The sequence below is a fragment of the Marmota flaviventris genome, chromosome 14 (assembly GCF_047511675.1).
Source record: "Marmota flaviventris isolate mMarFla1 chromosome 14, mMarFla1.hap1, whole genome shotgun sequence".
In the NCBI taxonomy this organism is placed as follows: Eukaryota; Metazoa; Chordata; class Mammalia; order Rodentia; family Sciuridae; genus Marmota; species Marmota flaviventris.
This window is the reverse complement of record NC_092511.1, coordinates 43443941-43469784: the sequence shown is the minus strand read 5'-3', so window position 1 is coordinate 43469784 and position 25844 is coordinate 43443941. Positions and strand designations below refer to the sequence as shown.

General features: G+C 33.5%; 1 protein-coding gene across 6 annotated transcripts in view; it reads left to right on the top strand.

The window, feature by feature from the left end:
* Positions 1 to 25844, top strand: part of Asb3 (ankyrin repeat and SOCS box containing 3) — a 154326-nt gene that overhangs the window by 114354 nt on the left and 14128 nt on the right. For 5 of the 6 annotated variants that reach the window (XM_071601563.1, XM_027934293.2, XM_071601565.1 and 2 more), the window contains 3 exons: positions 1421 to 1618; positions 12286 to 12543; positions 18090 to 18223. In XM_071601563.1, the coding sequence (XP_071457664.1) occupies positions 1421 to 1618; positions 12286 to 12543; positions 18090 to 18223 (590 nt within the window). Of the gene's footprint in view, positions 1 to 1420; positions 1619 to 12285; positions 12544 to 18089; positions 18224 to 19510; positions 19588 to 25844 lie in introns of all 6 variants that reach the window. The other variant, XR_011704343.1, reaches the window with a different exon arrangement.

Sequence of the window (25844 nt, the reverse complement as noted above, 5' to 3'; positions counted from 1 at the left end):
CTACAATTTGCTTATTGTACCACTAGGTGGCATGGTATTTCACTGTGTCTTTATAAAGATATTTGTAAGCTTATTTGTGCTTTGGGGAAAAGAGTAAAAATTTTCAAACCCATTTAAACAATTAGACACATTTATTCAATTTAAGAGCTATTAAGTAGACCCTTTATTTTAGCAAGATACTTAGGTTTTAGAATTTTATATTTTTCACTATGCTTCCTCCCCACCCCTTTTCCTGTGCTGGAGATTGAACCCAATGACTTAAGTCATGCTAGGCAATCACTCTACCACTGAACTACATCTCTAGCCTTCCCACTTCTTTTTTTTAAGCATAACTCTTAGATGCAGTTATATGCTGAGCTTTATAGTTGATACCAAAATTCCTTTAGGAATTTACCCTTAATTGTGCTCAATTTTGAGACTTCTGTTTGCCATTAATGACTCCTCCTAGCCTACTTCAAAGGTAACCCTTTTTGAGAATGTAAGTTCTCCTTTAATGTTATCTTAGGTCTAGTTTACATAAGGAAAAATCGCAAAGAGAAATACAATGTTATAAAGATACTTTGGAGTAGCCCTGTCTTTTCCCAGAAGCGGGGAAATTTCCTGGCTTACTTAATCCTTACAGTTTTATTTTCAGTTTTAGAAGAGAACAATAGTTCTTTTTTCTCCTCACCTGATTACTAGACCTAACTTTACAAATAATCTAAGAACTTTTAGTGATTTTCCTTAGAACTTTTCTCTACCTAGCATCCAGCTTCTTTATAATTTGCCTTAGTTTTTTTTTTTTTTTTTTTTTTTGTGTGTGTGTGTGTGGTGCTGGGGATTGAACCCAAGGCCTTCTGCATTCGAGGCAAGCACTCTACCAACTGAGCTCTATTCCCAGCCCCAAATTTGCCTTAAATTTCAATAAGCACATATTTTTTTTCAAAGAATATCTTAGCAGAAATTTGAATTTCCTCCTGATGAAAATATTATTCTTTATTTCATGTCACTCATTATCTTTAAAAATTTATACTAATTGGAAAAACAAAATTAATTGGTACTTTAAGAAGGAAGGTACTTTATTTAGTAATATATATTTAATCATGTAAGAGCCTAAAATATGTAACAGAATTTGAATTTTGGAGGGAAGGTGGTAAGTCAGTAATTTGTTTAAAAAAAAAGATAAAAAATTTACCTGTTTACTTGTAGGAACATTACATAATTCTGTTTCAGGTATATTTAAGGACCTTTATATTATGCAACTACAAGTGTAACATTTGGACTAGTTAGTCATGTAGTAATTACCAGAGATAGCAAGTATACTAAAGACAGAAAGACTTCTTTAAATCAATAAATGTCTTAAAATACATGCAATGGAAATGTTGCTTACCCTCATATAAATATGAAAACATTAAATCCTCCTGAATTTGTTTATTTGTAGAATCTTGGACTTGTTAATACCACTTACTAACCGGGCTTGTGACACTGGACTGGACAAAGTGAGCCCTGTTTACTCTGCAGTGTTTGGAGGACATGAAGAGTGCCTGGAAATATTACTCCAGAATGGCTACAGCCCAGATGCCCAGATGTGCCTCGTCTTTGGATTTAGTTCTCCCATGTGCATGGCTTTCCAAAAGGAGTATGTATATCTGCTATATTTTAAGTCTTTTTTGCTATATGGAGATGTATTCCCAAGTAACTTTTTCTGTGGTGATATTTGGTATCTTTGTTAGTGCCAAATTGCTAACTTTAAAAACAAACAGAGGGCTGGGGTTGTAGCTCAGTGGTAGAGTGCTTGCCTAGCACACATGAGGCCCTGGGTTCAATCCTCAACACCACATAAAAATGGAATTAAGATATTTTGCCCACCTACAACTTAAAAATAAATATTAAAAATAAAAACAGAAAAATCTACTGTGTACCTTATTTAGTATAGCTATAGAAAAAATGAGGTTATAATGTCAGATTGTTGTCCCCTCACCCTCTTTTTTTTATGCTACTATGAATTTAATCCAGCGCCTGGTCAATTTTCCTTCCCTCTTTGGATCTAGGTTGCATTTTCAGTGTGGCAATTTCAGGGATTACTTGAAATGTTTTAACATAAAAGTAGGAATTCTCTGATTATCTTTGTTCCTTCAAAACAATTCAAAAATTAAAAATGGGACTTTATCAAGTATGACAATGATTGTATTTCTGGTTATTTTTCATGTGAAATTTATATTTATAAGATTTATTGTAAACTTAAAAATAAAACTTTAGTTTTGTAGATATTGCAGTTTATTATAGTTGATGTATAGCATTTCTTCATGTCAGAATAATTGAATTTTAAAAGTCTAAAAAATATTTTGTTAGCTGCCATGATCCTATGAAGTAGAATAATTAAAGAATTAATCTGGTTTTGTAAGCTTCTGGCCAATAACTTGTCTATAATACTACTAAAGTTTTAAGGCTGACATTAAGAATAAACTTTATGAGTAAGAAAAGCTGTATTGAGTAATATCTCTTCATAATTCAATAATAGAATATGTTTAGTTGCTATTATTTTTAAGGAAGCAGAAGAGGTTATAGGCATATTTCAAATTTCATTGGCTTTCCTGAATTCATCATTATAGATATCTAGTTGTGATTTAATTTAACTCTTTGCTGAAACTTAAGTTGTTCTGTCTTTACATCTCTATATCTCTTAATATTTGCTATGTTAAATACTACTTCATATTATTTGTTCTAAATTAAAGCTTCCTTTCTGGAAGCTTTAATAGCAAATGCTCTATCACATTTTAGTTTCAAGATCTGGTTAATCTTAGTATATGGGACTCGCTCTATGCATAACACTCATGATTGCATAGAGTTTTACTACATAGTCCTGAAAGTTTTCCCTTTTTGAACAGAGGAGCCCTCACTACTTTAGCTCATCTTTGGTAACTTTGTTTCAGTTGTCTTTCTCTCTACATACCCCCAATGTAATGATGGTTTTCATTTTGGCCTTTGTCTTATTTTTCTTGAGAAACTAGTTGTTTTGGTCATTTTGGTCACAGCAGCTGAGCTCATTGTCTTGTAAGTGTAGTTTGAATGAGACCATATGATACATTGCTCAAGTTGTCCCTGAAATACCTTAAAATTAATGGTATTCTTTGAGAAATGGACAGTCTTTGTTTCATGCCATTTTTAGGATTTAGATAAATGAAGATTGGTGGAAGAGGTCTTAAATAGTCTTCTAGATTTTAATAGTCTTCTGGATTTTCCAAGATTAGTTCCTTTTTCCTTTGATTTCTGCAAAATTACAAAATTAGTCAATAACATTAATTAGCCAGTGGTTTTGTAGGGAATATTAAAATAGATTTTATCAAATGTACTGAGGAAGTTGAAACATGGACTCCATCCTTTAAGAATTTAAAACCTAATGGGGAAAAATATTATTTAGTAGCATTTGCTCTACTGGCTTCTACCTCTTCACTAAGAAGTGTTTTTAATGTATCCATTTATGGAAGACAAGGTCTGTCTGTCTGTCTATCTATCTATCTATTATCTAGGATGACTGTAAACATGTGCTGTTATCTTATTGTTAATAATAACATAAATGGCTTTTCATTTTCTTTCACAAGTACTCCAAAGTTGTATTTTTGTGTTCTCTCTCTTTTTTAAAAGTAGTTTTTAGTTGTAGATGGACACAATACCTTTATTTATTTTTTTATGTGGTGCTGAGGATTGAATTTAGTGCCTCATACGTGTGAGGTAAGTGCAATGCTCTATCACTGAGCTACAACTCTAGCCCCTGTTCTCTATTTTTTTCCCCAGTGTTAGGGATTGAAGAGCCAAGTGCTCCATTTTTGAGGTGTATCCCAGTCCACCAAAGTTGTATTTTTGAGGAACTCTGGTTGCTTTGCTTTTTATATCTACGTTACTCTGTAAACTTCAGTGCTGCTAAGACATTCTTAACATGCATTGTGGGTTTACTTCTAGTTTAGGTGGCATAATCCCACTAATGCTCCTCTCTTGCTCTCTAACTGCATAAAAAAAATGGGTCAAAATACAAAATAGAACTATAAAGGGACTCTGTCAAATAGACCAAAGTAGGCAGATTATGGAAGGTAGTGGTAATTTGGCGAAGTGACCCTTCTGGACATGAACTTTCTGTTTTTCTTTCTGTTTTTGTTTTTCTTTTGCCATGTTGTCATGATGGCAGACCCCAGTCTGGAGCTAGATAGCAGCAGTGGCTCTAGCAGCTGATGTCCCAATAAGACCCCATGTGCCAGAGAATATAATGGAAATTCTGGAGAAGAGAGAGCTGGAGAGGGAATCCCCTAATTCAGTGTATGAGTCTGTATATGTTCAGACTATCCAAGCTTCAGATGCACAAAACAGACCCAAATTATTGAAAGTATGATTTAAACTGTCACCAGCATTTCAAGCTAAGTGCCAAATTGCACATTCGTGGGACTAGGCCCAAAGCAGCATAGCAGACTTTGAGAATGAACTGTTGTTAGAACCACTGTCTATAGAAGTTGAAGCAGAAATTGTAGTCTGAATCTAACTATGCTATATGCCTGCTAAAATAAACAGCAACAACAACAATAACAACAAAAATCGGTACTCTTTAAAGGATTATAACAAGACACAGGATCTGGAGTCTGTAAATGTAAGATTTACAGTGTACCAGATATAGTCTAAAATTACTTGATATATGAAGAACTAGTAGAATGTGACTTAATCTCAAGGGAATAGGCAATTAGATGTCAATCTTGAGAAGATCCAGATGTTGGAAATCACAAATAATTAAAAATGGCTATTATAACTCTGGTTCCTGAGGTAAGCACACTTGAAATAAATGAAAAGGTAGAAATTCTCAACTGATTAGTGACAATTAGAAAATTCATTACATGAGTTACAAAGCAGAATGGAAGGGACAGAGTCAGTTAACTTAAAGATAGACTAATAAAAATTATCTACACAGAGAAACAGGAGAGAATAAAGATTGAAGGGGAAAACAAAAATAAACACAAAGCCCACCCAGAGCCTGAACATGAGGAACAACATCAGTATTCATTAAAATGCATTCCAGAAGAGAGGAAAAGGTGATTAGCATGGAAAAAGTATGTAATTTATTAATGGTCCCAAACTTCACAACATTAGATGAAGACATAAATTTATAGATTTGAGAAGCTCAGTAAACCAAACAGGACAGACCAAAGAAATACACAAACACCATCATATTAAATAAATTAAAAATGAAGAAGCAGTGTGATGTGTAGTAAGTAGCCCTTGGTCATCACTCACACCAGCTAACAAACTTTGCTTTTTGCTCCTCTTGGAAATTTTGCTCTTTAAAGTGCCTGGTAAAGTATAATTGAAATGTAGTTTGATAGCTCTCCAAAAGGTGAACTGAGCTATTTTCTTCCATGTGGGAACTTTTGTTAGTTGAACTAGTAATGCAGGTTTTCAAAAAGAAAAGTAATTGGAAAATACTATGTGTTAGCCTCTAGAAAAAAATACCAAAACATCAAAATATCTGTTTTATGAGGTATGGTCTCCTATTCTTTCTAATTGACTTTTCATTTGTTTGCCTGGAACCTGTGACAGTAGGCTAAATTTTGAAACATTTTTGTCATTATTACTTGTTTATAGGGAGTTTAATTGAAGGGAACCTTTCCCAAGGAACTAAATCTAAAAGATGGTAGATCATATATGCCTGCATTTAATATACATTAATAAAGGAGTTGACTTAAGAATAGTACATTGCACAATTTTTGGTACATAGAAAAATGTCTAGATAAGTTCTCTCCCCCTGCCATCTTCCATTAAACATTTAGTCTTTCTATTACATTTATATTAGTTAATGTCGGGCTGTTGGCTTGCATGTCAGTCACTGTTCATGTAAAGGGAAAATCGCTTGAGTATTTTGGGGCTTAGTATAAAGCTTTACTAATTAAGCAACATTTTAAAAATTTTCTTAATAGGTTTTGTTGTATATTAAGAGAGTTGAAACAAGTAAGCATCTTAAAATTGGGAATCTTTGCAATCAAGTGTAAACATTTATTAAATTAATTAGAATCACCATTTACAAAGCAAGAATAATTGAACATAATTTTAACTTAAAAATAACTATCATATTTTATTTTTCCTTAATTTTCTTAATGAAGCAATGCAAATTTTATGTATCCCATTTACCAATTATTAACAAAAATTTAAATTTTGGTTACAAGACTTGGTATCCCGTAATTTAGAAGATGCCATTTTATAAAATCAACTTGATATTTAAATTTTCAGGGCTTTGGTAATAGATAATGGAGTAAGATTGGTGGTATGAGTTTTGAACTTTTATATCAATATGTTATGTTAATTTGGTGTAAGACTATGGTATAAAAATGATTTAATTACCACTTATCTGACTTAAGGTGTTAATGAGTAAGAGACTTGTTTTCTCATTTGCATGTTTTCTGGTATTTCTCTGAAATCTATAAATTCAGTACATGTGGCCTTTCTTACACTATTGGCCTCTTGTGATTAACAAACTTTTATTGCTTTTATAAATAATATAATTAATATTAAAAGGTGATAAAAATAAATATAAATAATAACTTTGGACTTTAAATTTTCTCTGTTATGTTACTAAGCCAACTTGACTTTTTAGCTCCGAATTTGTGTACTAACATTTTTGGTGGATGTTTTGAAAGGATAGTTTCCATCTGAAGCAGTGACCTTTAGCTCTGTTCCCCACTTTGCAACATGATAGAAAAGTGTTTCCTCTGCAAGGTACAGATCTTGAAGCAAAAGCAGTCTTTGTTCTTGGGACTCAAAAGTTTATAGCTGCAGTGATAGGAAGCCAGTCTTTCAAGGGCACAGTTAAATAGTTCAACTTAAATGAGAAAATATAAGAAAAAGATTCCTTTAACTGGAATGGGGAAGGAGGAGGGAAATTGAAAATTTCAGGACAATTTGAACAAATATGAATGCCTTTTATACTTGGTATTGATGGAGACTGTATCTTAGCTGACCTGATGTTGTCTGTATTTCTAATTGATAATGAGCTTTCATAGAAATGGACATAAATGTCCATTCTAGTCATCACTAGTGTATACATTGGACTCATCTATTTTTGTTTTGTTTTTAGCCAGTGGCTGAAAGCCATTCAAGTAAAACTTACCTATGACTTTTTGATAATTCATTTAATAAGTTGGTTAGATATTTTGTTGGCTTATTGAACATAAAATGCTCAACATGTTTGCCCATTTCTGACTGTTTAAAATAAATAGTTTCAGGGGCTGGGGTTGTGACTCAGTGGTAGAGCTCTTGTCTAGCACGTGTGAGGCACTGGGTTCGATCCTCAGCACCACATAAAAATAAAATAAAGGTTATGTGTCCACCTACAACTAAAACAAATATTTAAAAAATAAAATAAATAGTTTCATTATGAATTTTCTCTTACTGTGCTTTTGCATAGATACTGTTTTTCTCCACGTTTTTGAACTTCAGAGAGTAGAGTGGTTGAAAATGTATATGCCCTCAAATAAGATCTAGACTGCTTTTTAGTTTTTTAATATCTCCTCTTAGAATCTGATGATGTTCACTGTTTCTCTAATGAGCTAACTCTGTGTGTGTCAGAATTAATTCTTGATGTTTTTGTTAAACAGTGTTGACTCTTTATTTCCCGCTAGGTGATATAGAGAATTTCCCCAATTTGCTTTTAGGGTTGGAGAGAGAATTTGTTGGAAGTGTTAAGAAAAATACAGAGATATTTCCATATAATTTATATTTTAACTAAAGGTTACCTAAGCTTAAGAATTTATTATATACCTGGTGATATGTAATAATCAAGGTCATATAGAACACTGAATTTCTTGCATTTCTAGAGCATGCCCACATACTGGATAACCTTCCCAGAACCTCAGGGCATGCTGACAAAACTCTGTGATTCTCCAGTTTATTTCACAGTTATTTTTCTCCTTATAAAATAGTAGTTTTCTTGGAAAAGGGTCTATATTGTAACACCATGCCAGTTTTAAAGGTTTTATAATTATGCTCTTGTCCCTTCTAAAACAAGGCAGCATGACTACAGTGTTTGAAAGAAGTTTAGGGCTGTTTTCCAAAACATATTTTGTAGAATCCTTATTCTGTAGATTATTAATAGATACTGCATGGGATGAAAGTAATTCTGTAGTTAAATAGGTTCGGAAAACATAGAGTTAAATTATATTAATAGTTCCTTTTCTGGAGGGCTTCTGATAATTTTTGTTATTACAGCATGCTTTGTGAATTCTTTAGAGAGCAATGAATCTACAAAGATTTTTATAATCCTGAAGTGAAGGATATACTCACATTTATAATAAATATACTACTTCTCCTGTGTTTAATAGACTTTGTAGGTATTTTATATTCCATTTATTATTCTTTTTTCAGATTAATGATTGCTTTAATTTTAAAGGTACTTCTAAAAAGTGTATGGAGGTTGAAGAAAATCATAGAGCATATAATTTGAAAGTGTAACTTAACATTCTGCTTAAAAATAAGTTCATCCTATTTTTCTCTCTTTTCTTGACTCACTGTATACTGGATAAGATTTCGCCAGTTTTTTCATTAAAGAACCTTTTTTCATAATGGATTATTTTCAAGGACTAAAGTTCCATGCAACATAGTTTGGGAAGCACAGGTCTAGTCTCAAAATTTTTCTCAATTTCATTAAGTATTCAGTTTTCATAATAGAGGAGAGAGATTTTAGGAATTTGCTGTATCCTGTTCACTATTAGATTTTGGTTTGATATTATTATCCTAGTTCTATCAATTATTGGCTTTGTAACTAAGCTTCAGTTTTTCCATTTAGAATGGAGATAATGATAATAGGACTTACTTAAGTCTTAGGGTTATAGGATTCAGTCAAATCTTGCTTGTAACCCTTTTAATGTAGTGCCTGAGACAGAATAAATACCCTGTTAAGTTTGTTAATATAAGAAATTACGTGCATACATGTTCCTCTCACACTTAGAGATGGATGATTTATCTTTTGTCCTTGACCTTAAATTTTTCTTAGCATGAACCCATGTCTAGGTGCTATACTGAAATTTTAATAAGAAATCTTTTTGGTTTTGTAATTTTTGCTAAATAAAAAATGGTTACAGTACCTATCTGTAGCATTTTTTCTAATAAGGTGGTTTTAGAAGATAGAAATACTATGTACTTGAGTTCTATAGCAAAAATATGTCTTCCACATTGGATTTTTAACTTCTAAGTATATACGGTTAGGTTATTGATGGTTTCAAATGCTTGAGGGAAAAATTCAACCAGTTCCTAAATTGCACATACCAATAATATAACTGGAAAATTGCCAGGTTTCTTGAGAATTGTGTATCATATTTAGAATGACTCAGTAATATCTCAAGCTTTTTGTGCAGTTTCCCTTCATAATTATTGGAATGTACTCAACAGTTTGTGTGTAGTTTGCCTCTTCTGTAAGTGGAATCAGCATGTAATAATTGTAGGCAAAATAATGAGAGCCTAGTTAAATGAGGTCAAAGTGTTTGAGACAAATTGGTGATAACTATTTAGAACTATCCTTCAGGATTTCCTGTGGTGTAAGACTGCTGGCAACAAATTCTCAATGTATCTCAAAGCAGCCAGAGGAAAAAAGCATACGTATAGGGTTGTTTTCAGGAACAATGATATGAATGATGGCAGATTTCCTATCAGGAACAAATAGAAATATAGTAGACAGCAACAAAATTATTAATTTTATGAAAAAATTATACAATTTTAGATTTTCCTTTCTAATTACTATGCAAATGATTAACAGTAAAGAGAATACTGTTCGATTTTTTAATCAAAGAAGCACAAATTGAAGAATAAATAAGATAGATTTATAAAGATATATGGGGGAGCATGGGAGGAATAGATGAATTCTAGTTAGGGAAGAGGGGTGGGAGGGAAAGGCAGGGGGCTGGGGATTAGCAAGGATGGTGGAATGTGATGGACATCATTATCCAAAGTATATGTATGAAGATGCAAATTGGGTGTCAACATACTTTATATACAAACAGAGATATGAAAGATTGTGGTATATATGTGTAATAAGAATTGTAATGCATTCCACTGTCATGTATTTAAAAACTAAAATCAATTTGAAAAAAAGATATACATAGGTAGAAAACATTCTTACCTCCATATATAGTAGCTTAACTGCTTAAAACATGAAGTTTTATATATAGGTCCTTAGAAGTAGTTGGTCTCATTTGACTATGGGTTTAGACATTTTATATTTGTTTTAACTAAACTTGAAACTCTTGTTTGTTTTGATTCTATAATACTATGATTTTGATATATTTCTTTTTAGATTTACAGCTCTTTAAAATTTTTAGTTTTAAAGAAGAATAATTTTATTCTTGGCTATCTTCTTTCCATTTGTCTGTACAGTGAACATATGTTTGTTAAGTTAATTACAGTTAAAATTATATCATAAATATTTTTTAAAATGTTGTTATACAACCATCTTTTTTCCATATTTTAATGGTGCATTATAGTTGTACGTAATGGTGGGATTTGTCGTTATATATCCATATATGCACACATATAAAAACGTAATTTGTCATTCCCCAGTATTTCCTCTTTCTCTTCTTCCTCCCTTACATTGTCCCCTTTTCTCTACTTTGCTTATCTCCCTTAAATTTTCAGGAATCCTCTCACCTCCCTGGGCCACCTTTCTATTTTTCACATATGAGAGAAACAGGAGACCCTTGACTTTCTAAGTTTGGCTAATTTTACTTAACATAATGGTATCAAGTTCCATTCATTTCCTGCAGATGACATAATTTCATTTTTTTAATGTCTGAATAAAACTCCATTATACAACCATCTTAACTGCAGTTTTTGATAACAGTATAATATGTATAATACTTGTTCTTCTGTTATTGTCATTTCTTTTTTAAAGTATTTTGTAGATAATACTGTGGTTAACAATTTTGTAGAAATGGGTTATCATTTCTTTTGAATTTTATCTTTTTACTAAATTCCCAAGGATTACATTGCCGAATAAAAAGAAGTCTAAAAATTTTAACACTTACTTACATATATAAACATGTGTTTATATATATGTTTTTTTTTCCATAGTGGGGATTGAACTCAGTAGCCACATCCACAGCTCTATTTTGTATTTATTTAGAGACAAGGTCTCACTGAATTGCTTAGTACCTGACTTCTGCTGAGGCTGGCTTTGAACTTAAGATCCTCCTGCCTCAGCCTCCTGAGCTGCTGGGATTACAAGCATGAGCCACAGTGCCCAGCTAAAAATATGTTTAGATATATTTTATTTTAGATGGTATTTTACTTAATATTTATTTAGTTTACAAATGTTTACATAGTGCCAGTTCTTTGTTCCAGAAAGGCTAAGTAACTTACTCAGTGTCTGGCTTCACAGTTGATGCTCCTTATACTTTGTAATCATGCTTGTTTTAATACTCTTCCCCTTTGCTCTCAAAAGAATTACATCATTTTCAGTCAGTTTTATCATAACCTATCATTATTGGATAATAAAAAAAATTTTGATGATAAGTTTTTTCAGAGTAACCAATTTAATAGGTATAATATGAAATCTTTTTTCTATAAAAATGCTTGAAAAGGAAGATTAATTTTAAAATGTAAAGCTTTAAGTTAAATTTTTGTTCATTTAAAAAAAATTTCTGTATGATGTTTTTCCTCCATTATAAATCTAAAAGTAACAGGTGGTTGGTTGGCCAAGGCTATTGCTAAAGAAAATGATATTTTGGAGATTCCCAGAATAAATCATCACTCTTCATGGACAGATAGAATTGTTTATTGATTTTTGTTTAGCAAGTGTGTTGTAGTAGAGATTCTTAATTGTGCAAAAATATTATAATTGAGAACGATTTTGTCAATGGTAATTTCCTAGATCAAGTATTTATTGAAGACAAATGTTTTAAATTATAAGAATAGTACTTGATCACAGTTGAAAATTACAAACAACACAAGAGGGTTGAAAAAGAGTTCCCATCACCTAATCTTAGTTCACTAGATATATAAAAACCATCCTGTATCCAGCTACCATTCTTCTTCAGCTATAATACTATTAACAGTTTTTAATAATAATAGTAATTATTATTATTATTATCCAAAGTACAGGTAAGAAATGAATTGATGTGAATATACTATGTATACAACCAGAGATATGAAAAATTGTGCTTTATGTATGTAATAAGAATTGTAATGCATTCTGCTGTCATATATAAATTTTAAAAAATTAAGAATTATTATTTGTTATGTAAGAGCCTAACTTTTAATTTTTTTTTTTTTTTTTTGGCGGTGAAGCTGTGAATTCTTTGGAATTGTGAATATTCTTTTGAAATATGGAGCCCAGCTAAATGAACTTCATTTGGCATACTGCCTGAAGTATGAGAAGTTTTCAGTGTTTCGCTACTTTTTGAAGAAAGGTTGCCTGTTGGCACCATGGAACCATATATCTGAATTTATAAATCATGCAATTAATGCACAGATAAAATACAAGGAATGGTTGCCACATCTCCTGCTTGCTGGATTTGACCCATTGACTCTACTCTGCAGTTCTTGGTAAGAAATCCTATGTTAGTGGGCCTTAATTCTTACTTAAATAACTAAGCTACCATTAAGTTTCCCCAGTTTCTTGAGATCTCTGGGTTTGGAAGAGGGAGTGTATATATGTTTATGAGTTTTGACTGTCATGATAGGGTTAAAATGAAGGAAGGAGTTGGGAGCTGCAAATAGTGAAATAAAGCATAGAGGCCTAGAAAAGGTGACTGGTAGAAGTGGGTAGAAAGAGATAGATGCCAGTGAGAGGGATATTTCTTCTGCTTCTGGCTATCCCTTATGCCTCTCTTAAAATGCCTGTGACATAAAAAGGAATGATTGTAGCTGCTTTGAAGATTCTGTTATCTTTCACCAAACTATATTGGATACTCCTGCCCTACAGCATCTTGTCATTTTGAAATTTTTCTCCCTTATTAAAATAATGATTTCTGAAGTGTCTGAGGATATAATGTGTTTACTTGATGTGGTTTTGTAGTAGGCAGTCCTCTATAAGGGATTATTATTAATGCTGAGTCAGGATTTTTTTGGGGCAAGAAGAGGAAGACTATTTGTGCAAGCCTCCAGCCTTTGCAGAAATTGTTAATGACCTGAGACACATAATTTTTTCAGTGAGAGGACCCTTTCCTGATATTCAAGTCAAGTGAAAAAGTAGAATAGAAGTCTCCAGGGAAATAGAAGACATTGTTTTGTAGAATTTCAATAGAACATCTACTAGTTTTCATTTTGTACTTCGAAAACTAGCATTCACTAAAGTAAAATTTAGACAAATGCTGAGATATTTCAGCTTTTTTCCTCTCCAAAGAGGCTTTCTTTGAGAGTGTAGGCATATAGTGCCTGTTGCCACTGCTGGTGAGATTAATTTGTATTTATGTGAACTCCACCTTCCTCCTAGTGCCGCCTTCTTTATATGAAGATTAGGTCTGTATTTGGCTGTATACCAGTATCTCACGTTTTTAATGTGTTTGCCATAGAATTCAAAAATTTTCACTAATGGGACTGTTATCTTTCTGACACTATGGATTTCAGACATGTGGTTTGTGAGGAAAAAAGTACTTTCTGTTAGATGGTTTGGGGCATACAGAAGTAAGAGCAAAGTTGAGATAAATGTTCTGATCTCACCTTAACTTTTGTTTATAGTTTATAACAGTTTCAACCCCTTAGTTGTATTTTTTTCCATCAGCTGTTTAATAAATAAATAGTTGTTTGTCAAATGCTCATGGTTGCTATTCCTTTTATACCTTTCCTAATATATTACTTTTTGCAAAGCTTCACTTTTTTTTTAAGATAATTGAAACTTACGGCTGAGTTACTGACATATTTCTGATTTTTTATTTTATTAGAGCTTTATAGTTATGCAGTAATTGGGTTCATCCCAGCAAACTCATACATGTGTGGAATTCAGTTTCAATTCATTAGTTCCTCTGTCCCCCTTCTGTCCTTTCTTCCCTCCTGTTTTCCTTCCCCTGCTAGACTTCCTTTTGCTAGCCTATTTATTTATATATATTTGGTTCTTTTTACTTATATATAAAGGTGAAATTCCCTGTGGTATATTATACATGCATGTAACATGATTTTTTAAAAATTAATTTTACGGGGCTGGGGTTGTAGCTTAGTGGTAGAGCACTCTCCTAGTACATGTGAGGCCCTGGGTTCGATTCTCAGCACCACATAAAAATAAACAAATAAAATCAAGATATGTGTTCATCTACAACTAAAAAAAATATTTAAAAAAAAGAATTAATTTTGCATTGCTTTGCCTTTCCTATCCTGCCACGTTGCCTCTTGGTCTTCTACTTCTATTCTTCCCTCCCCCTTTCATTTCTTTTACTCAGTCTTCTATATATGAGAGAAAACATTCAGCTTTTGAGTTTGGCTACTTTCACTTAGCATCATGTTCTCCATTTTCATCCATTTATTGGCATGTTATAATTTCATACTTTTTTATGGCTGAGTAGAACTTCATACTTGTCTATTTGTCTTAATAGCTCCCCCTTACATGCACACATGTGTTATTAAGGACACAGCTAATTATTAAGAAAGTTATTTAAGTATTCTTAACTGAATTTCACAATTGGTTTTGGTCTCTGGACAGATAGCTGCAGTTGCCCCTCACCATTTTAGGATTCACTCCCAGACAGTGCTGTAAATTGAACTGAACACGTGGGGTAGCTGTGGTCAGTCTGGACAGTCTGATCCCTTCATTTTTTTACCCCACGAAGTGCTTCCAAGGCATCCAATTTCTTGTTTTTTTTTTTTTTTTTAGAGAGAGAGAGAGAGAATTTTAATATTTATTTTTTAGTTTTCGGCAGACAGAACATCTTTGTTTGTATGTGGTGCTGAGGATCGAACCCGGGTCGCACGCATGCCAGGCAAGCGCGCTACCGCTTGAGCCACATCCCCAGCCTGGCATCCAATTTCTTATCAGTCATATTTACTGTGTTTCTCTACTGAAGCTATAACTCCGGGGAAAAGCTCTACTGCTTGTCACTCCACTAGAAACTTGGGAAACAGGTGGGTGAAGAAAAGGGGTTTATGCAAAGCCAGCTTTTAGGTAGATAGAGACCTTTATGTTTTAAATCTTCATCTTCAGGGGGCTCAGAGGCCCAGAAAGATTTTATAAGAGAAAAAGGTGGCACAGTGGAACAAAAGGCAAGTATTACACATAGGTAGACTTAGCTAGAGAACCCCAGTTTCAGCCTCCTTGGCATCTTTTCTCAGCAGGAAGAATTAAGGCATGGAGGAAAAACAGTTACCAGAAAGTTGCTTTTAATTTCAAAGGAACTGTTTCAGAGCTATTAACTGACACCATGTGACTTGCCCAGTACTTTCAACCTTCATGCTCTCTCCGGTTTTTATTTATTTATTTATCTAATCAAAACTAAGGATACTGCCTGACATCCTGTAAGCATTATTTTAAGTTTCTGTACTCCTGTTAGTTCATGTATAATACAAGGGAGTAGGTGCTATTGTTATCTTTATTTTACAGAGGAGGAAATTGAGGCAGAGTGTTCAATATTCTTGCTCAAGCTCACAAATTAGCTCTGGAGTTTTGAGTTAGATTTGAACTCAGACTCCTACAGTGTGGCTCATACATATCTCTGTTCTTTACCACTCTGCTGTGCTACCTTAGCCTTACGAATCCACAGCAATGAAGTAGTAGTATCACTGATTATAAGTTTTTTTATTCTTTGCCAAACCTGGAGGATTTATGCCAATCTTTCTTGGTCCTTTCTGCTCCTAAGTTATGAAAACCCACACAGGAAAAGAGAATTAAACCTTGTGTCTTTGCCCAGCCAATTAGATAAACTGTGACTGCCTGTATGCAGAGGGACTGTTTAGCTTTATTCTCTTAGAGGGTTTTGTAAAGTATATTCTCATTTCCCTAGTTCTGATACAGCTTCCCCACCCTAAATGTAAATAGTTGAGAATTTTTGTGGTTGTAAACCACCGGTTGTATAGCTGTATTTATTGAATATGTTGGAATACAGAGAGTTAGGAACCAATAAGCTACAAATTATTTTAAAGTAAGTTGTAAAACTTTCAGCTGTCTGAATTGAGAAAGCCAATTGCATATATTTTGCTACTAAAGACTAACTTTAGTCACTTTATATTCATTAGAAAAAATACAATGGAAAATTTCACTTTAGAAATGAAAATACTTAATATGGTCAAATTTTTGTTCACTGATCTTTTATTTAATAGATAAAGCCAATGTTTACACTGAATATGATAAATGTTTTGCTTTCTTTGATCAAATTTACACTCAAAGAGCTGTTATAAGAAAAATTCTCCTGTAAAAATACCAGTATGTTGTTAAAGTAGATTTTGGTTGTTTCTTATTTATATTGCATGCAAGCCTGTCATGTAAATTATAAATATCTTTCCTAGGTATCCCTTGTCTTAAACAGTCTTCAAAATGCATCTGACTGAATAATTGCCTGTCACAGTATAATCTGTAAAGTAGAAATATTTTTATCAACTTTAAAGCAAGAATTAAGTCTCCCCCGCCCCTCCCCCCCCCCCCCCCCCCCCCGGGAAAGTAATAGGAGAATAATAGAAAGCAAATGTCATCTGTGCATTTTGTTGATTAACTGTCACTCATTTATCCTCATACAACTGCTTTGTACAATGTAATGGTCAATGTAGTGCAATAACAATACATTTTAGTGGCATTATCAGTGTTGGTAAAATAAACTCACCATTATATTAACTAAAGCTGTACAAACAGATTTGCTTCTCATGTGTGTTCTGATAACTGAATAAAATGATTTTGTGTTGGGTCACAGTGAGTCTGAAAGCACATTAAGGCAGAAAAATGAAACCATTAAAAAAGAAATAAGGAACCAAAACCAAATAACCTTTGGTATGGTGCTCCAAGAATGCCAAGGAAATTGTTTGTCTTTGAATATATTTTATCTTTTTATTAATCTCAGTATTCCTGATAAGTTGTGATTTCACTGAGAACTGAGAAGAAGTAAAATCTTTTCCCAAGGCATTTGTCTAACATTTATTGTATATTTGCATATCTGAGAATTAACAGTTTAATAATTCTCATACTCTAATCAGTCATTTCAGGGATACTTTGACTCTAAATTACTAAAAATAAGTTGTGTTTGAAATGACAAGTTTAGAGTATTATATAGTTTCTGTTTTTTCTTCTCCGTCTTTCCCTTCTTCAGTTGTTACTGTAATGTCTCCCAAACAATTTACCTTGGGAAGATTTTCTGTTTTTGTAGTAATTACTAGAGGTCCTGTGTTAGTCAGCTTTTCTTTACTGTGACCAAAAAACTTGACACAAAACAACTTAGAGGAGGAAAAGCGTTTTTTGGGCTCATGGTTTCAATCCATGGTTGGCTGACTCAATTGTTTTGGGTCTTAGGAGAGGCAGAGAATCATGGTGGGAGGGCATGGTAGAGGAAAGCTGTTTGTCTTTTGGGTGTGTTGGTAGGGAATCTGTATAATTTTGAAAGAACAAAGGAAGAACTGTTTGTATAGAATCACTTCTTTGAATCCTTAAAGACAAATCTTATTCTAGTACATCTTTTATGTCTGAATCTATAATGAGAAATGAGAATAGCTGTACATTCCTGGAAATTGGGTATAACCAAGCCATCTTTCTTGTATACTCAGTTTAGCAATAACTTGAGAGTGCTTGGGCTTTGTCCTTTCAGGATTATTAAATGATGTGTGTAAGGATGACCAAACTACATTTGGCAAGATGGTTGGGAGGAGATGATGGTAAGTCCACTATGATACTGGTACTGTTTCCAATGAGAAGGGAAGTTCTACTCTAGTAGAGAATAGAGCTTCCTTTTATTATCTCTTGGACAACTACACACACAGTCAATTTCCTTTCTAGTAGGAACCTGTTGATGATTATTCATATCCACCAAACTTACCTTTAGTTACATGAATTGTTTCTGTCCCCTATTTTTTGTGCCTTCCTCATTAAGATATAAGCATAGATTTGTAGTATATGTTTCTACAACATAAGGTGAAGCCTATGTGTATTTTGTCTCTGATGACTTGTTAACATCTTATTAATGTAGGATTGACTCAGTCAGCGATGACATTCTCATCTTCACTTTGGAATTTACTAATTGGAAGAGACTACCTCCAACTGTTGATAAGATGCTCTCTGCTCGTGCCTCAAACTCCTCCTGGGTTCTGCAACAATGGATTGGTAAGAAAGAACAATTTTAAACACACTTTACTGCTTTTCCTTCTCATGCTTGTCTGTATTGTAATTTTAAGTTAAAAAATTTGTTGGAGAACACATAGTAAATTGGATATAATTTACATTTTCTTATATGGAGAAAGGATTGAATTGTTGGGGAAGATAATTTCCTTTAAAAAATTATATCTGATTTTTATTTAAGTTTAGCCTAAAGATCATGTAAAGAAAAGTAGACGTTTACTGACATTTTAATTTTTAAATAAGTGTTATGTAAACAAAGTGGATCCTAAAAATCAGCTTTTTAAAAATTTAGTTTGTGATCAGAAATATGCTAAACTTAGTTTTGCTTTTTGGAATATGGGTGGATTTATGTTCTCTCTGTATCATTTTATCATCTCTAAGAGGAAATGACACCATCCTTTACTTACATCTCTCTACTGATTCTGTGTCTGCCTGTTGTCTTTACTGATTCTGTGTCTGGCATAGTATAATTATGGAGGTAAGCTGGGTGAAAATTCTGTAAATTTGCTGATATTTAAATGACAGTTTTAAAAACATTTTCAACTTACCTTTACTCATTAAAACTTTTTAAAGCTAATTTAAAGCTGATGATCAAATTTTTGATTAAAAAAATTAAAGAATATGCAGTGGGATTTTGCACAAGAAAAGTAGTTTAAACTAAACATGTATGCAAAGTTTTCCTATTTTTCAGATTTATTTTACTTTGACTATATTTTGTTAACTAGATTATATGTCTTATGTTAGAAAAACTATTTCTTCACTGCTATTTTTACTTAAAATAACTCATCATAAAACATTTTAAGATAGGCTTTTAACAAGTGAACATATGCATATGTAGAAATGTATCTTCTAATTTATTGGAAAACTATATTTTAGTAAATATTTTTAATCCAAAACATTCAGGAAAATATGCTCTTGCACCGAGGTATATTTAAGCTGTTAGGTTTTTTTTTTTTTTTTTTTTTAAAGGAATCTGATAAGAATCTCTTGAGTCTTCTAGTTTAGAATTTCTTACTGATAATGTTGGAAAACTGACTTGCATGTAATTTTTATTTTCTTTTGGTGGTACTGGAGATTGAACCAGGCATGTTCTACCACTGAACTATATATATCCCTAGCCATTTTTTTTTTTTTTTTAGTTGATGGACCTTTTTTTAAAATTTATTATATGTGGTTCTGAGAATTGAACCCAGTGCCTCACACATGGTAGGCAAGTGCTCTTCCACTGAGCCACAACTCCATCCCCCATTTTTATTTTTAATTTTATCACAGGTTCTTGCTGAGTTGCCCAGGCCAGCCTTGAACTTGCCATCCTTCTGTCTCATCCTCTCTAATAACTGGGATTACAGGTGTGTGTCACCACATCTAGTCACTTGCATGTAATTCTTAATGTTAAGAATTTACTCTGATTTTAACTAATTATGTATCTGCAGCAGAAGAGAGCAAATATCTATTCAGAACGGATAGAATATGTGACAGTGGATTTGGGAACAGTCAAAAGAGGGAGCATATACCTAATGGGGAAATTATTGCAGTGTTATCAGTTAGTAAAGATATGTGAGAGTTTACTCTGAAGATCTTAACATATGGCAGGCTTGTCCAGATGAAGGTAAAAATTGAGCACGGGTATATTACCTTGCAGTAGACTAAATCCATCAAGAGCTTCTTGTTTAATTAGGCACTAGGCAGACCTTGTGTAGCGTAATCATCATCATCTCTTAAGAGGATTTTATGCTGGCTGAAGATTTGCAAAAGTCTTTCTCAAAGGTATTAAGATAGCTAATGCTTTTCTAGTCTATTTCTCTAGCTAAGACCGTTTTTCTTGGTTCCAGTTCCATATAGCCAATAGCCTTTTGGATAGCTTCACTTGGTATTTCACATTTTGACATATTCAAAAATTGAGCATTCATTTTCCTATAAATTCTTCTGTTCTTTCTGTCTGTTTCCTGGTTCAGAAGGTGAGATGGTTTGGGAGTGATATTTACAAAGAGAGTGAGTTTAAGCCAGGCAGCCATTCGGAGCAGTGGTTTTAGGGGTTGAGTATGATTTTTGTCCCCAGAAGAAATTTGACAGTGTCTGCACACAGGTTTTGATTGTTACAACTTATAAGGGTGCTCTTGTCATCTAGGGGGATGTTTAGCAGCCAGGGAAGCTGCTAATCATCCTACATTTCACTGGACAGCCTCCCACAACAGAGTTATTCAGCTGCAATGTCAGTAGTGGTGAGGTTAAGAAATCCCAATCTAGGGACTGGGATTGTGGCTCAGCGGTAGAGTGCTCGCCTAGCATGGGTGGGACCCGGGTTGGATCCTTAGCACCACATAAAAATAAAGGCATTATGTTGTGTCCATCTACACCTAAAACATAAATATTAAAAAAAAAAAAAAAAAAAAAAAAGAAGAAATCCCAATCTATAGTGACTCTCCAGTCCAGGCTTTTTAACCCTGTCCTGGGATGGCTTTTTAACCTTATTGCAAATTACTTGTGTTCTTTCTCCTACTTGACCTCTCAGGGTATTTTGCAGTATCTCCTCTCATGGAGATAGTAGGAACCATTACAATGCTGGAGTTTTAATAAGTCTGGGAAGAAAAGATCTGCCCAGTTGCTTGCTTGCCTGGGTTTCAAATGGATTATGATTCTCTTCCTTTCTCTAGTTCAGGGTTGTCTCGGTATATCCTTTTTCTTTTTGGCTTTTCAGTACACTCAATTTCTTTATGTTGGTCTTCTAGACTTTCTCCTTTCCCTGGATTTGAGCTATAGGATCTCAGAAAGCAGAACATGGGCAAGATTTTAACTAGTAGGAGTGAGTCCTGAAGAACAGTTCCTTGTTTACCTTTCATCATATGATACTCTTGTTTTTACCCCATTTTCTCCAGTACTTATCATAATATTAAATAACAGCTGCCTTTTCAATATATTTTTAGAACATTTTATGGGAAGATGCATCTTGCACCTCTGCTGCTGTTGGTATGCCCCTAGGTAATGCTCAGCTCCTTAGCCCTGTTAAGTATGCCAGCAGTATCTGTCCCCATGGAAAAGTTTTCTCCATCTTTTTAAGAAGCCCTTTCCAAGTCCTGAAGGTGCCTTGTTTTTGGTCAAGATTCTCCTTTCCTTATCTTTTCTACCCCAAGGAAGCACTAACTTGCTGTGGTCATTTATAAACAAAAAGGGCAAACCATTCTTTGTTGCTTATTTTTAACTATTCAGTTATCTTCAAAAAATTTCTTGCTTAGGAAAGGTAATGTATACCAGGTAAAATTTACTGAGTGGTTATAGTTTTAGTGACAATCTTTTTACCATGTGCCTTACACATACCTCTTTGAAACATCACTCTGATCCCATACCAGTAGACTTCTTAGTCAAAAAATTCCAGCTGGGCCAGGTGGCACATACCTGTAGTCCCAGATACTCAAAGAGACTTAGGTAGGAGATCACCTGAACCCAGGGTTTTTAGGCAATATAATAGTTTGGGCAATATAACAAGACCCTGTCCAAAACAAAACATATTTAAATTTACCAATTCCTGGTCATCTGCTCAAGATCACATTTAAGTAATTAAATTCTTTTGGATAAAAGCACTTGATTTTAGTTCATTCTGAACTTGTTTTTTGATGGGATGGTGGGCAGGTACTGAGGATCGGACTCAGGGTCTTGCATATGCTAGTCAAGTGCTCTCATGCTGAGCTATGTTCCAGCCGTTTTTTAGTTTTATTTTGACACAGGGTCTGAGTTGCCCAGGCTGGCCTTGAACTTGGGATTCTCCTACCTCGGTCTTTTGAATAGCTAGGATTATGGGTGTGTGCCACTGTGGCCGTCTAATTCATCCTGAACTTTTTATTTTATTTTTATTTTTTGTAGTACTGGGGATTTAACCCAGAGGCACTCTTCCACTGAACTGCATCCACATCCCTTTTTATTTTTATTCTGAGACAGAGTCTCATGTGGTTGCTGAGGCTGGCCTCAAATTTAAGATTTGTCTGCCTCAGTCTCCTAACCAGTTGGAATTAACAGGTGTGTGCCACTGCACCTTGGCTATTCTGAATTTTTAATAACCAGATATATTTAGTTCTACCCAGAGTGTTAAATGGATCTGAATACTATAAAGGATCCTAAAAGATCCCCAGCAAACTCTTGTAATCTTTTTATGCCAGTGTTCTTCTGCTTTGTTCTAAACAGGATTTACAAAGTTTATACACATAATACAATCACAAAACAGTAAAATAAATGTTAAAAATGGAAGTTAATGAAAAAGTTGGGAATGGATCTGTTTTAAAAGGTTGATTTGTGAGGAAGAAGTATTCTTTTGTGAAACCCAAGGAACATTGTCAGGACTCTTTCCTAAATATGGTAGGCTGAATAAGTATCTACAGTTTGAATCAAAGGGTAGTTTTGAAACAGCAGTGTTCCCAGTTTTGAGCAATGCTCTTTTTTTATGTACTCTTCAAAATAAACCATTTTTGGTTAGGATGCCAATGTAACTACATTGGTAACTTATTTTATGAGATTGGTTGTTATATAAACAAAATTTAAGTTTAGAATAGTTGATCTGTAGTGCTTTAATTGTCTACTCAAGGTATTTCCAATTTAAGGTAGTAAATATTCTGGCTTTTAAAGACTATTTAAATTTTTAGAATATCTGTTTTTCTTTTTTCTTTAGTAAGAGCATGTATCTTGCCACTTAATAAGATATCAAGTTACTTTTTAAAAAGATGGAGTTGGAATATAATCTTACTTTTATGCCAGTGAGATTTTTTTTTTCCTTTTAAACCAGGGATTAAACCCAGGGCTTCCAGAATGCTAGGTAAATGCTCTACCACTGAGCTACCTGCCCATCCCTGCCAGTGAAACATTTTAACTTCTCTGTTAACTTTGACTGTGATAGTAAAGATCAGGTGCAGGTTCTTCTTGGATGTCAGACAGAGTACAGTAGTTAAAGGTTGGAGCTCTATAATTAAATAGACATGCCTCCAACATTTTCTAGCTATAGGGAATTACTTGTATCTCTGAGCTTTGGTATCCAGTTATAAGAAGAATAATAATAGTACCTATCTCATATCATTTTTGCAACAGATAGTGTAATTGTAACAGAGACAGACCTTGGTTAACTAAATTGCATTTCATTTTTCTCTTCCTTGGAACACAGGAAGACTTTACTTATTTATTTTTTTGCCTTGATTATCATGTGATTTGGGTAAGTGGTAAAAGCACAAAGTACTCTGTTTTCACTTACTTTTTGGAGGAAATCTGAAAGCCATATTTTGACATGACATTGACACAAGATGGATATAACTGGGAACCCTTAATTTGTCACTTTAGGAAAATCACCTCACCTGCAGGAAATTTTGCAAATTTGGCAAGAAATAAACCTTTACTGTATTAAGACACTAGTTATCACTAGTTATCACAGTGTAACCTAGCCTATACCCAAGCTAACCCATTACCAGATCCTATCCCAGGTCAGGGACCAAGGAAAGGTCCATAAAAGCTACAAATATTGGAGTAGTATACTTTGTAATGATTATTCATATGAATGCTCAACTAAAGCCCATCTGCTACTTATTTTTTATTTATTTTTATTTTTTTTTTTTGAGATGGGAGGCTCCCACTATGTTGACCAGGCTGTATTTGACTCCTGGGCTCAAGTAATCCTCCCACCTCAGTCTTTGAAGTAACTGGGACTACAGGTAAATACCACCACTCCTGATTTTTCTCCTTATTTTAAATATGAACTTCAAAGCACTAACTTAAAATTTCTAAATAAAATGTTCAATAAACTAAATGATATGTAAATATGGTGGGGAGTGGGGCAATAAGGGGACTTTTAAGAAAGTTATGTCTAGCCATGGAAGCTGTGCTTAATATTTAAACTTGCTTAAATATCTAGTGAGCATTAAAGCTTATTGTTCTCAGTGGTTCTTAATTTTAGGAGCTTTTCCTCTGGATGCTTTTCATCTGGGTGAGGCATTATTACCAAGAATCCAATCAGTAATTGCTTGTAATCTTCAAAAATTGGATGCATGATCATCTATTTGTCAAGTCTAGTCTCTCAGACATTAGCCATATTATGAACCTTTACAACCTTTAACAGATTCATGGCTTGGTTTTAAGTTAACTATGAATTTATCATTTAAAAAAACCCAACTAAATCTGGCTCTTAAATATAATTATAAGGGTAGACTGCAGGACTGAGATTACTAGATTTGAGTGCCAGATGTAGGAGTATTTTTTTCCTAATTTTTTAAATGAAAAATTTGTAGTTGATTAAAATTTTAACAGGATTCCATCTGCACACTTAGTATTTTAGCTTCATACAGCCTCTAATTTAAATTTTTTATTTTTATTTTTGTGGGGAAATCCTTATTCAAGTAGGCACTAATGAGTTGTATTGCATTTGCTGGGATGTTTTGCTCTTAAAACAGTTTTGTGGGGCTGGGGTATAGTTCAGTGGTAGAGCACTTGCCTAGCATGTGTGAGGCTCTGCAAATAAAACGAACAAAGCAAAATTTAAAACTACTTTGAAATTACCAGTAGTCTGTTGGTAAGCTAGAATAGTAGAAATTTTTGTCTCAAAACAATTAAAATGGAGTTTGTTTTGTTTAAAATACAAATCTCAGGTCACCAATGTTATTGGAAAGCCTATTTCACTCTTCCCTCAAATCTACTGCATTAGTTATGTGTGCAGGAAGATCCCTGAAAATGCTACATCCCAATTAAAACAAAAGAATACTATTTTCTGAATCTCAAATATCCCTTTTAAGTATAGTAAAGAGCAAAGAAGAGATTTCTTCTACTACAGAAGAACTATAATAGAGTTTATGTTACCCCTGATATCAAATGAATAGATGTATCCTTAAATTTATTCTACTTTCAAGACAATTTTTAAGTTTTATTTATAAAGTAGTTCACTTAGAAATATTTTTGTTGAAATTAATACATCTATTAAAAAGATATTCCAAACAGGGAAGCAGTTTATTGAGTCCTCACTGCTTCTGGATGGGATCCACGTAGAATTCTACCAACCTTTTCATTCAGGTCTTCCAAAATGATGAACTTTATATGTGAACTATATAACATAAAATTTAAAGAATCATAAAAATATGATTATTAATCTGGGCTCTGTGAAGCAAAAATTGTAAGTGGGCAGATGGAACTTTGTTAAAACATTAGCTATAAGTTTCTCATTTAAAAAATAACTAAACAAAACTCAAAAACAAAATCCTGAAGACTGACTCTTAAATCTAGTAGTAAGGAAAGACTATAGGACATTAACTAGGTTCTTGTCTGAAGTAAGTATTGTAAAAGCTTAGTTTCTTCCAGGAGACTGAATAAGATTGAAAGGAAGATGTTCTTGTTACAGATGCATGGGCAATGCTCCTTGAGAGTAAGAGATAAAAGTGACTAGTGGGGTGGACCCTATAATATGTCTGTGGAGGGGGGCAGTGTTAGGGGCATAGATACCCTCTCTAGCCCCACAGTAAAAAATATTCATGTAATTTTAAAAAAATTATCTAAATCCAGGCATGGTGTTGCATGCCTATAATCCCAGCTGAGATAGAAGGATCACGAATTGGAGTTCAACCTGAGCAATATAGTAAGACCCTATCTC